The sequence below is a fragment of the Syzygium oleosum genome, unplaced genomic scaffold, assembly GCF_021117445.2.
Source record: "Syzygium oleosum isolate NSW1041296 unplaced genomic scaffold, Sole_v2.1 Sole_v2.07, whole genome shotgun sequence".
Lineage (NCBI taxonomy): Eukaryota > Viridiplantae > Streptophyta > Magnoliopsida > Myrtales > Myrtaceae > Syzygium > Syzygium oleosum.
Window position 1 is genome coordinate 4,620,285 of NW_026607491.1, and position 13,090 is coordinate 4,633,374.

General features: G+C 38.0%; 1 protein-coding gene across 3 annotated transcripts; it reads right to left on the bottom strand.

The window, feature by feature from the left end:
• LOC115677190 (guanylyl cyclase 1) lies at window positions 1-7,301 on the bottom strand. Of its 3 annotated transcripts, none has more exons than XM_056313556.1 (10): window positions 7,101-7,301; window positions 6,179-6,488; window positions 5,962-6,086; window positions 5,765-5,876; window positions 3,763-3,837; window positions 3,533-3,621; window positions 3,210-3,268; window positions 2,575-2,647; window positions 1,658-1,733; window positions 1-307 (listed from the first exon to the last, which is right to left on the bottom strand). In XM_056313556.1, exons 2-10 carry the CDS (start codon window positions 6,329-6,331, stop codon window positions 293-295), a joined length of 777 nt encoding a protein of 258 aa, XP_056169531.1. In that variant the 5' UTR covers window positions 6,332-6,488; window positions 7,101-7,301; the 3' UTR covers window positions 1-292. The 3 variants fall into 3 exon arrangements, with proteins under 3 accessions (XP_056169531.1, XP_030456155.1, XP_056169532.1); XM_030600295.2 differs by having other exon boundaries at window positions 3,210-3,271; XM_056313557.1 differs by lacking the exon at window positions 7,101-7,301 and having other exon boundaries at window positions 3,210-3,271; window positions 5,962-6,101; window positions 6,179-6,320.
• Between the last annotated feature and the right edge of the window lie 5,789 nt (window positions 7,302-13,090).

Consider the following 13,090-nt stretch of genomic DNA (forward strand, 5'->3'; position numbering starts at 1 on the left):
CCAATTTTGTCCATTAAAAGTACACAAGATCACCGAGTAAAGGTGAGAAGTAAGTCGATATACACAACGATGTACAAGCAGCAATTGAATACACATATACAAATGAATGCATGCATGTAATGTGCATGTGGACCACAGAGCTGTACATGTAATTCCACTATAGTACTCATCATCAACAATCAGGTTTAGTATAGTAGGTGCACCTGATCACATCCCTTGCGCTCCAGCATCAAGGATCGCCATCGAAATGAGCAGAACGAAGTTTTCCAGGAGAGCTATTGCACTTCTTGCTCTATTCCAAGGATATCTGCATGTAAAATCAAAATTAAGGGGTTCTGATGAGGAATTCAATAGTTTTCGCATGAGAGGAAAAAATAATAATGGCCTCGATCCGTTCTACAATTGCTTAAACCATTCCGTTGGTTCCGGCAATACATGAAGCCATCAAAGCTACTTTCAGAATTTTACAAAAGGTGCAACATCCAGCAGATAATGTTTTAAGCAATCTAAAGTAGATAGCACTTACTAAAAAAGATAGAAGTGCCAGAAGTGCTCCCTAGATGCAGGAAATTTTTTTTTATCTGGAACAATGGTTTGACAATTTGTAATTTAATGCGGCTATTAGCGAAAGAACATGGCACACAGCTCAATTGCCAAAATGTTTCATTGAATAAATGCGGAGAGATCACAATACAAAGTGAAAGTCAAACCAGTTTTCAACGTTTTTTATGGACCACATGCCAAACACAAAACATTAGCACTTCAATGCTGAGTTTCGTGGGTCAAACTGGTATCAACACCAGAAAAAGGAGAAAGTAAAAGCAAAAAGGTAGTTGAATGGACATTCCATTCTGGTCCAATTAAAACATCAGCACTCCCTCAGCTTGTAAGGAATTTGCATATAAATATTTTTTTTGGCTCAAGTAGTACAAAGTTCTGACACAATAATTTAAAGACGTTGCTGAATAAATCATTTAATTTGTAATGCTAGGCAAAGTCTGGCAGAAACTCCAAGTACGTTTAGAGCTTTCAAAAGTGTTGACTTATATTTAAGAAAGTTGTGTTAGTTTATGTAGTTAACTTGACCAGGTCTGTGATCAGATTAACCTTCCTGAATCATCATGGAATTCAGTCACCTATGATAACGACCTACTGCAAAATATACATAGCCTAGACTGCCAAAAGTCATTTCCTTTCACTTTCCAACTTCCACTTTTAACTATAGTCGTTCATTGTTCCAATGCTCTTAGAATCATAATAGAAATGCTATCTTTTTTGGGTCCAGCCAATTGTACAGTCACCATATGCATCCTCTCACTCCACTCATCATTTCCACTTATTTCCTCTTTGCACGAGGCAAAGCCATTTAAACAAGCCAGGCATCTAGGGAAGGAGGAACTGGTATGGTGAGACTGTGATATGTACTCAGACAACTTAACTTGAGGATAGTGACCGAGTATAGCTGGTGAGGTTGCCATAATCCAAGCCAAGTTCCTAAAATTTATTTTCTATAACCATGAATATTTGACAACTAAGAGCACAGCTATTAATCATGAACAAAATACTCTGAATGTTAAATCTCCGAGCTCGATCAATAATCTATTTCAGAGCCAATAAACTGAAAATGCAAAATCTGCAACAAAATTAACTGGTTTACCAAAAGAATATCCTCATCTGTGCCGAATGATTTGCGGGCTTCCCCTAAGCATCTTGATGTAACTTTTTCTTGATTCCTGCACAGTTAAACCAAATTTATTCTCCCTTTAAGGAAAGAAAACACAAGGTTATTCTCCCAATGTACACTACACATACGTGTAATAACCAAATCCACGTGTTTAAGAAAGAAGCTCCCGAAAACAAGAACATACCAAATCTCTATAAAGATATTCTCAAGATCATTTCAAGCAAACAGTACAGGCAGATGTGCTAAACTGTTATCTTCCAAGGCAAAGAATCTCATCAACGAGGTCGCCACAGATTTTGACCTTTTATACTAACAGTAGCATCGTTTAAGTTGCACACAACAAAGATGGACTTTTAAGTAAAATACTCAACAAAGCCATGTACACAAGGAAGCAAAAGAATACAATGGTGAAAGGATCAAAGCATATTTCCCAGGAACATGCATGCACGGATACACATGATGCATCAAAGCATATGTCACAGGTACATGAGTGCATAGATGCACACGAGATACATCAACGCATATGTCACAGGCACATGCCTGCACAGATGTGCACAAGGATTTCATAGATGCTCCTAGCAAATAATTCTTTCTGTTTAGGAGGTTATATGTGAACTTCTGTTGAATATTTGTTACCATATAACAACGTGCCCTAGAAGTTAATCTAGATTTTATATGCTACCATATTTTTTCAAGAGATTGCTTATTTGTAGATAATGCTGGAGACTGAACTAATAATTTATCCCTGATATCCAGGATATGCTTTCGGATCATGTCACTTAATGAGCTAATCGCATAAAAGAAGAAAAACAGTAGCTAATCTCCAAGACATAGCACGAGTCTCTGTCCATCAGGAAGAAACTGGAGAGCTGAAGACTCAAAAGAGATACCTAGAACTGGCAGGATCTCTGATCTCGAACTCATCTTTGTCTGCATCATAGCCGCATATCACAATGTAGTGACCTAAAGTGAGACACGAGATCCATGAATTGACATGTGCCATATTTGCAATTCATAATTGGTTTGTAATGAGAAACAAATTTAAGTGAGGAGGGAACCAACAGATTATAGACAGAAATAAGATTATGGACGTGAGAAGTTTTCCACCTTGACAGCTAGTCCTGCAATGGCTAAAGTACTCTACTTCTATGTGAAATCAACATTATCAATTTTAAAAGCAGCTCAACAATTGACTTCAACAGTTTCTATTTCCCTATTACTAAATTCAAACTAACATATGATGTGAGTATGATCTAATAAAAATAGAGAAATGCACGAACTGACTGACCAAAATAAGAGCTCCATTCTTTCAGTAAGTAGTTCTCACATATCCTCTTCAACAAGGAAATACATAAAATCTAATCAGCAACAAGGCTGTCGCTTAGAAGTACTTGACAATTTTAAAGCTACAAATAATCTCCCATTGAACAAAGTGCTCCTAACAACTGTCATCTTTGCAAATTCTGCATTATAACAAGATAAAACTCTAAGTATCACGACTGAGCAAGAAAAGTGCTAAAGTTACCTGTATAGCCAGACACACTGTCCCCCAAGCCAGAAGCACAACTATCATCTAGCCATGATCTACTGCAGGAAATAATTTGGAACAAGCACATTAATCTCCAAATCTCAGACAAAAGGATTGTCTGGAAAAAGAAGTTAATGAGTGAAAAAAGAAGCATGAGTGGAGAAGTATTCTATTTACTAGGCAAGAACCACATATTCAGGACGCCTATCAAGAAAGTGACAGCAGGTTTCAAATGAGCCATTCATAGTGAGAAGACAGAGAAGAAAGGAAAGCTAAAAATGATGATAGATTCAAAAGGTATAAATTTTACAGTGATCTACCTCAATTTATGTTGGTCTACCAATGCAATTGCAACATATTTCCCAGACAAAATTAACAGAGAAATTTGTTCTTCACTGATTGATCTGCACTGTTAAAAGAGAGGGGTCATCAACTTATCTCAAGAAAGGTAAGATCCTAGTGATATTCAAGCAAGCGAAAAAAAAAAAAAAATACAAACATAGAATGTTGCAATATGTTTGCAATCAATCTTGCAGTCACTGAGTTTTACCTGTATAGAAATTCCTGCTTCTATAGCGTCATGAAAGAGTTTATTCACTCGAACTACATCTGTGGGCAATTGCTCCTGTAAATAAATAGAGTAAAAGGCAAAGCAACTAAGAATAATCATATCTAGATGATGATGTTCATAAGACAAATACCTAAAGAACCTGACTATTAATATTATACTACGAGTCATCATCTTTTTTCAGACACCATATACGAAAGACAAAGATAGCCTGACCTATGAGTGAGTTGTTGATTCTCATGAGCTGGTATTTACAATTCAGTTATTGTAAGTAAAAGACGTAGGCAAGGGCTGTAAATCTAATATATTATAGTAAATTGAGTTTGGCACATTAAATGCATAAAGTTTTAATGAATGGAGTCTTTCCTTTTCCAAATGAAAACTTAGTTTTTCCAAGAAAAAGTTCAAAGGAAAATCTATTGACAATAAGAAGTAAAATTTAAATATGAGAATTAGAAAATATTTTATTAAAAAATCAAGAGAACCTTTTTATAAAATATTAACATAGCTATAAATGTTACGTCTTTTTAGCAATATCTAAAGTGATAAGTAGTAATATTAACTCTACGAAAATGAGAAAGTAATTGTATTCATCACGTAAAATTCACTCTATTATGCATGATATGTTATGTGATATATTTACAGAAAAATCTACTCATATCTATAGAAAAATAATTGGCTTCGTCGCAATATAATACACTATAAGAGTAAAATTACTTCGATTCCATTCAACACAACGTGTAGCAAAATACAAACAAGAGTTAGTTACTTACAGGATACTAATTACTAAACAAAATGACCAAACGCTCAAGCCAAATTATAAAGAAATAGTTTGTGATTAATTCTTTTTTGTTAAAATATGACGTATGAGATATTTGGTAAGTGTAGAGTATACTTACAAATAAGGCAAATGAACCCATGATATTCAATTATCTTCCAAATGATATACCTTGTTTTCAAGTAATACTTCTTTTACAATTTTATGATTATTGTCACTGCTATAACTCTAAAAATAATATTTTCGTATAATTTGAATGTGCGAGTAGATAAGCGATTTTACTTAACATAATTTTATGGAAATTCTTTTTATATAACCCAAGCATGGGCAAATATACTAGTTGTTAATCCAAAATTAGCTCCAGGATGCCAGGGAAATGGAATCCACTTTAGAAGGCAGAAGCAGTATGATCGAGAAAATTCGACGTCAGTCCAATTTGTACATTTGCTTAGTTTCTTCATCAGATTTCTCACTCAAATAAAGTGCACAAGATTGGATCAATAATCTCACGGGAGGATCTTCAAAACAAAATTCTTAAAGGACAAACAGTTAATTCAGATGATATTTTTGGATTGAATCTGAGACTTCTACTACTTTAAAAGAAGAACAAAATATTTTCCAAGAAACCACTTCTGTATAGCACTGCGGTTTCTAGATTAGAGTTGAATTATTAGATGATTATGAACGTGAATGTCCGACGAGATGGTCAAATGCATTTGATTTCCTTTTAAAATTGATACATGTAATAATCACAAAATGAATCGAATTCAAATTTACATGAATCAGAAAAACAAGGCCAGAAAGGACTCTTAGGAATCAATAGAGCGAACCATAAACTAGAGCAACAAATATCAGAAGAATCCTTGAGAGCAAATCATTCCTGTTTAGACATAGCTTTTGGCTTAATATTTCTCACAACACAGTATGATGGTCCACATGTACTTGAATATTAAGGAGGATATGGCACAGGGCAGAGCACAACAGCGCAAAAGCACCCATGCGGTCAACCCGACTTTGTGACAAGAAGGTTTTAATTTTGTGATCTGTATTTGTGTTGTCGTACTATTAAAAAGCGAAACATGCTTGATAGCAATATATCAACAAAACTTACAAAGTACAATATCTGACGATAAACAAAAGCATCATTTTAACAACTCGCAAGTTATACTAATGCGTGGAAATGTTAATATCCAAGAAAATGATTACCTTGTAATAAATTTCATCTGAGTAACCAGGATTTGCACCTAATGTCACAGTGTAGTAGGAAAACTTAACAGAGAACTTCTGCAATAGGTATGCCAGATCAACTGTCCATATGCTGTAAAAGTAAGATCGATACAATTTGTTAAAAATATATCATAACAAAAACGGAAATATATGAAAACCGGAGCAATAGGGGATACCTATTTGTACAGCACAGGTCAGCCAACATGCCAACACTGCAAGTTTTGATGCCAATAGTGCTCAAAACCATCGATATGCAAGCAAGCCCGCAATCCCATTGAGAAAGCTGATTTACATGCGGCACCTGTAATATGTTTTACTATGAAGGAATAAATTTACGGATCTGGCTTCAGAAAACCAAACAGTACAGATCGTCTATCAGAACCAGACACTAACTTCAATAAATTGTGCTCGAGGCAGTACTTCCTCATGGCATTTGCAATCCTCCACCGAACTAGGGTGTCCCTCACCCGATCTTTGAACTTCCACACTATCCTCGTCTTCTTCTGCCTTGAGAATCTTGTTTAGGAGAAGATATAAAGGCCACATAAGTGACCAGATGGATCGCGGAATTCACCGAAAGAACTAAAACTCATCCACGAGTGCAATCCGAGAAATGATTAACTGACTTAGCCCTTCTGAAAGCAACATTCGTCTCCATCTAATGGTTGTCACGATGACGTCACGGCTCGCGTACACAGAAACTCTGTCACAGGTACAGAAGAAGAAATCAAAATTTTATAAAAGGAAATTCCGATGCCGTCTGAAGATAATCACGACTTTGAAGGTGGCTCGCCGAGCATATCCTCGGATGACTTCTACAACAAGGCAATTTAGGCATAAACGAGCGCAGAGTGCTGGCAAGTTACGAGACGGCGAAATTAACCAAGAAATTATAACTCCTACCATCAGAGTATCAATGGAATCACATCATTCGGTTTGAGGTATCCAATCCCCATACTTCAGCAGCTAGCATATCATGAAACTAAGGACTCTCTCCCTCATTCCCAACACACATACACGCACGAAGCCAAGCTAAAATCTGCATTCACATCACCGCCCAACCTATGGCCGCGGCATTTCACGGGGGAGGATCGAATCGGCGCGCAAAATCATCCGACGGAAACGCAGGGGCGCGGACACGACACGGACGGATTCGCGCGATTCAGGGAAACTCCCGCAACCAACGAACGGCACGCGTCGCGTCGCGGCCGACCGATCCTCCACCATACCGGGGAACCGACAACGGCAGGATACATGCGCTACGACCGTAACGACAAATTGCAGATGAACGAGAGGGAGGAGGGAGAGGCGATACCGGACCGGCGGAGGATCGGTGGAATTGCTGTGCGGCGAGGGGGGTGGCTCGTATCGGAAGGGCGACGAGATCTCTCGTTCGCATCCGTCTGGTTTCGATCTCCGGTAGCGATTCTTCGGTTGCGCAGGGGACGAAACGACGAGTCGTCGATAGGGAGGAGGAGAAGAGAAGAGGCCCGTGTTCTTTCTGTCGTTATCGTCGTCGTCGTCGTCATTGTTGGGAGTTATCCATCAGCGACGCGACGTCGTTCTGCCGGGTTGAGGTCAGAAAGTCAATGCACCCCGACCGACCGGAATGCGACAGCTTATCCTGCTGCAATGTAATAAAAAACCGTAATCATTATTTACGCCGTTTTGATTTAACCTCCGTTTGTTTGTTTGTTTTGGGAAAACATTGCATGGTTTTGAAAAATATCTCCTTAAAAATAATCATTCGCATCACTCGAAATAATTAATCGATGAAAAATATAATAATCTATATCAAATATTTTCGTGAATGATAAAAATACTTTTTGTTCGTTCATTTTGATAAGCGATACGAGCGATCGTTTTTATGAAAATATTTTCGAAATCATGCATTTCGCGCGAAACAAATGCACCCTTAAATAATATGTACATGTTAGACTATTTGACTTCATGAATGAAATATGCAATAAGGGAAGAATAGCATCGAAATTCCGAAAATATACCTAAAATTTGAATGAGAAGGAAATCTATAATCGTCGGTTTAATAGTCATTGTGGTTCACGAGTTTAATACCCCATATAAATTATTAGATGTCTAGTATGTTACATCAGTTATTCATTTATGGTTATAATTGCGAATGAAGTACACGATGTGTGACTATATTTAAATAAATCTTGTAGTATCATGATTATCATTCGATTTGTCAATCATGCATGTAATATCTCATCAAGACATTACAGTTTTATGTATAAGTTTTTGTCTATCGTTTAAGACGTAATTTATGATCATTCATTTAAGTTTAATCATGTAGTATGTGAGCATATACAAATAAATATTAATTATTACATTATTAATAGTACGCTTTAAACAATAATTAAACCGAAAATTTGAGCATTATTTAATGTAATAAGAAATTAAGATGATAGCTATATTATGAATAATTTAATATCAATTTATGAAAGTTTAGATGACCGTGCCATATAGGGAGCAACTATTATGCTAATTATATTATTGGATAATAATAACATAACAGGTAGCCATGTCTCATCGACATAACATAATCACTATTACTTCAATTGTTGATCCATTATTCAAAAAATTGGAAAAAAAAAAATCATTAGCATTGAAAAAATGGTCAAAGCTAAAGCTAGGTAGGATTTTCATTGGGCCAAGAGACTTTGGATATGTCAACTTCGATTCAAAGGCCTTTCAAATTTTCTTACCAAACACCTCGACTTTGACGCCAAGGCCTTCGAGGCCCAGAGTCCATTCCCAAAGCTGCGCCGGACCTAGCCAAACTCCTTAGGGCGCGTTTGACAGCCCAGATAAGATAATACTATCTAGTGTGTTTGGTGAAGTTCTAACTCAAACCACAAAAATCAATCATGAAGTTACCTCATTGCTTAACTTGTAAACGTTATAATGCTTGCTATATACTGATCCCCGTACTTTGGCCGTTAGTATGTCATAAAGCAAAGAAATCTGTACTGTTTAGCTAGCTGAGGAAATGTTTATAAAGAACAGAATACTATTCCTCTATACACGGACACATAAAATCAACTAAAATCTGCATTCCCCGCGGAACATGGCCGTCGCATCTCGTCACGAAGGATCAATCAGCGAGCACAATCGACTAGTGGAAATGCAGAACAAGGATATGACGTAGGACGGATTTGCGCGATTCAAGATTAGGAAACTCCCCGACGGACAACACATGTCCCAGTCAACCAATTCTCCGGTATAGCAGCACCGACGAAGCTCGCGCACACAGGCAGCAATGAAAGATACGCATACGGCCATAACAGCAACTGCAGATCAAAGAGAGAGACACAGAGACAGATAACGGTGGGAGTTGCTAGATTCGCTTCGCGGGGTTCTTGTTGGCGCGGCAAGATCGTACTTCTTCTTCGCCTTCTCGGTCTGTGTTACATTGTTCCTTCTTCTGCACTGGAATGGAATGGCAGATCATCAATGGAAGGTGGAGAACATGCCTCTTATCCGTTCAGACAGTAGTCCCCTGCTGGAATCGGGGATTTCATTGGTGTGCTTCGCGTGCGGCATCGTTTTGTTTCGTATGATTGAGAACAGAGAGTCGACACACCCGATCCGTCTCCTTCGGGTCCTGTCGGGCTTCCATCAGGCCCAATTCTCCTTCCCTTATCTCTCATTCCTAGGCCCATAAGCTGCATCATCACTCCATTCGGGTTAGGGAGTAGAGAAATTTTGTGCATATATCAAATGCGTTCTTCTGCTGCTCAGAAACTCGTTTAGGAAATAAAAATTAGAAAAACCTATTATTAAACAGTTGTTTCCAGAAATAGAAATGTTACCATTCGTATCTTGAGTAACCCATACAATATTCTCAATTTATGTTTCTATTTTTGAATTATAATTTTGCAATATCAAATGTGCAGTTTTTGCCTACGTGCTTTGTAGTTCTTTTTTTACCCATGTGCGTTAATCTATATAGCAAAGAGTTAAAATGAAACAAGTTCGCATTTACTCATTTTACTTTTATTCTATTGGCAAAAGAAAATGTACTTAGTCATAATTTAAACCTATTTTTACAAAAAATAAAACTAGTTGTCCTATTTTGAAACTACATGCGTAGCAACAGAAGCATATACAAGTTATCCTCCATGTGGAAGGCTCACGATGTGAAGATCCGTGAAACGAAGGTCTGGAATTATGCATATCAAGAGGTTGCATATTGTGCATATGAAGAAGTTAGACATTTTGCATATCTATGTAAATAGTATGGATTATTTGTTTGCGGGAAATTGCACAATTTTTGTTGACTATGTCAACTCTTCAAATTTCGATTTCGATTTCGATTATAGATGATGTTAAGTGATGTCAAATCCATTTTGGTTTTTATGTTAACAGATGCGTTCGCAAGATCTTCGTTATCGCATTTGTTAGGGTCCAAATCAAATAATCGGCATAACAATTATTCTAAGATTAATATGCATATCAAGAGATCGGTAGATATCATAAGTTGCTTGGCTACAAAACAGACTCAATTTTTTTTTTGAGGGGGTTCATAACTCTAAATAAATTCATTTTAACTTTCATGCCTCTTCGATTATCATTCAGGCCTCTAAGTGCACGGTTCTCTCACTCATATTGCTAAGAGAAACCGACCCCTCGCTATTGCGAATTAGATCACACTTAATTATCATTTATTGCCTTGAAGAAGACATCCTATTTATCATGGAATTTTAGGTCTTTTTTGCTGGTGGACGCAAATTTCGAAAGTTGATTTTATGGGATAGTATAGATTCAAGCAACCGGCAATGGTCATTAAGTAATTATTTCCTGTTAAGAAAAGTGAAAATGATTTACATAGAGATTTGGTTTTTGATGATCAACATGAATAGAGCTTAAGCCCAAGCGTGTGAAATACTTAATTGAGTTGAGTTTGAACCCGAGATTTGGACAACAAATCAGGCCAAAGCAACTTAGCTGGCCCGATTAAGCCTCTCGGTCTTTTTCCTCGCGAAAGAACCTTTATCTTATACCCTAGGCTACATTTGGTTGCTAGGATAATCCGGATATAAGAGAGATATAACAAAAATATAATAATCCTAATGTGCGGGTAAAGGGGACGGACTCATCTCTCTTCTTTGTCCCCTCTACCCACCCATGGCCATCACCCGCGGCCTCCCATTGAGCTTCGTCCCGTTGCCATTGACGAGGCTCGTCATGGTGACGAGCTCAAATCGATCTCAACCATGGAGGAGCTCTATGGCCAGATTGGAGCTCCTCCGTTGCTAAACTCGACTCGACCTTGGCCGCGGAGGAGCTCCATGGCCAGATCTGGAGCACTAGCATTGTCGTTACCCTCCTCCATAGCTAATTGGAGCCACAACTGTCATCCCCGTTTGTCTCGTGCACCTTCCTCGCACTAGCAGTTGCACCTTCATTTTGCCGCACCTTCGTCCATTGGGCCCTGACCTCCGCGTCGGCTGCGAGGGTAGGGAATGCAACCGGACTGACGGTTGCTGAAGGTTGCAGGCGGACATTGAAGATGGCAAAGGGACTAATGGTTTCCGAAGATTTTGCAAGATGGTATGCCCGGGCAGCTTGGACGTCTGCGATAACATGGAGACCTAAACAATACATTTAATACAGCATGGGCGGAGCAGAGGAGGAGGACGAGGAGGAGAGTGAGGTGAGATTTGCCGGCGGTGAGAGCTATTATATCAGAGATTTTCAGCAGTGCGAGCCATTACGTTGATGGTTGACATTCAATTCAGCTTGGATATCCGTATATTTACCAAAAAAACTATTTAGGCTTTTCCGAATAAATTAAGCCACAAGGCTAAAAATAATAATAAGTTTGTTAAAAGAAATTGTCCATAAGAAAAGGGAGTATACGGCATATGTATAATATTCTAGAGATTCGACAATTTCTTCCAGTCTTATGTCTCGAGATGGAAGTAAATGCAAGAGGGCTCAAACAATGTGGGGAAGGATCTTCAGCCGGCCTACTTTGTCCTAGACAAACTTTTGCTTCTTTAGGAAGGAAAAGTACCTCATGCTCAAGAAACTCTCCTGGCATTTGCAACTATTCCCACCTTATCTAAAACGAACCTACATAAAGCTGATATGAAGGTTGATTCCCCCACGTTGCTGAGGTTGTACAATATACTAAAGCTTCATAGTAAAGTCCTCGTCGTTATTGTTATTATTATTATTATTATTATTATCATAATCATCATCATTAATAGTATAATCAAATGAAAATGATGGGAAGTAAGCTATATATGGAGAAGAAAAGGACTTAAGTCAAATACTGTATAAGCTTGTGATCTCTACTAGTAAATTTAATGAAATTCGACACGACCTACCCATATACTTCGACAAATTCTGGCATCGCAGCACATGCAACTTGCATCCGAATAAAAAGAAAAGAAGCATATCAATCTGCTATTGTTTTAGAAAATCTTTGTGATCTTCTAATTAAAGTGAAGATAAAGATTAAGATAAAGATGGCATTTTCTTTTTGCAATGTTTTCCGAGTGTTTCAAAACTTAAAAGTGCCATGAAAATCCCTCATCAACTCGACAAGCTTCGCCGATTTTATGCACTCGCATAGTTGGACAAAACGCGAAAGGATGAGGCACGCGTGAACGACGTTGCCATTCGCTCCCACCGTCTCTTTCGAAGCCCTCGATATATATATTCCGTCTTCGATTCTTCAAAGATATGATAGCGACGAAGAAGAAGATAGTGACGACTTTCTGGTCAATTATGGGTATCTTTTTCTTGATCTTCTTGGCGATGCAGATTGAGAATGTGAGCCACGCTCCTCGGGGAGTCAAAAGTATATGGTATCGTATCCGAGAACAGGATTTGCGATCTCTAAATTTCGGTGTAGAGATTCAAATTCGCTTCCACGAGATCACGCTGTATCTGAGGCTGCTAATGAATATGGTGACATTATTTCTCCATGCCGCTTTATTGGTATCTTTCTGTGCACTTTGGGTTAATGTAATAATAAACTGTTTCTTAGTTGAAAAATGAGTCTAAACACGTACTCGTTTGTGTCGGTTTCGACTTCATCGTGTTCGTGTCGTGCCATACATGCTCGAAGTTGTTTGGGTTGATTGTTGTCGTGTGTAACTTACCCGAAGTTGTTTGGGTTGATTGTTGTCGTGTGTAACTTACCGTGGTAAAATGGTTTAAACCCTCGATTGTCTTTCGGTTTTGATCTCAAAAGTTATTCCTTTTTCAAGAATTTAGGTATCAAGTTGCTTCGTCCTACATAGTCTTACCTTATCCATCTTCCCCCAAAACCCT

Bases quoted from the DNA above. Each gene is read 5' to 3' on its own strand.
- LOC115677190 (XM_030600295.2), bottom strand. From the start codon at position 6,331: ATGTGGCCTTTATATCTTCTCCTAAACAAGATTCTCAAGGCAGAAGAA. The intron at 6,087-6,178 runs GTTAGTGTCTGG...AACATATTACAG, and splicing joins CTCGAGCACAATTTATTGAA to GTGCCGCATGTAAATCAGCT. The intron at 3,272-3,532 runs GTAGATCACTGT...TATTTCCTGCAG, and splicing joins GTAGACCAACATAAATTGAG to TAGATCATGGCTAGATGATA.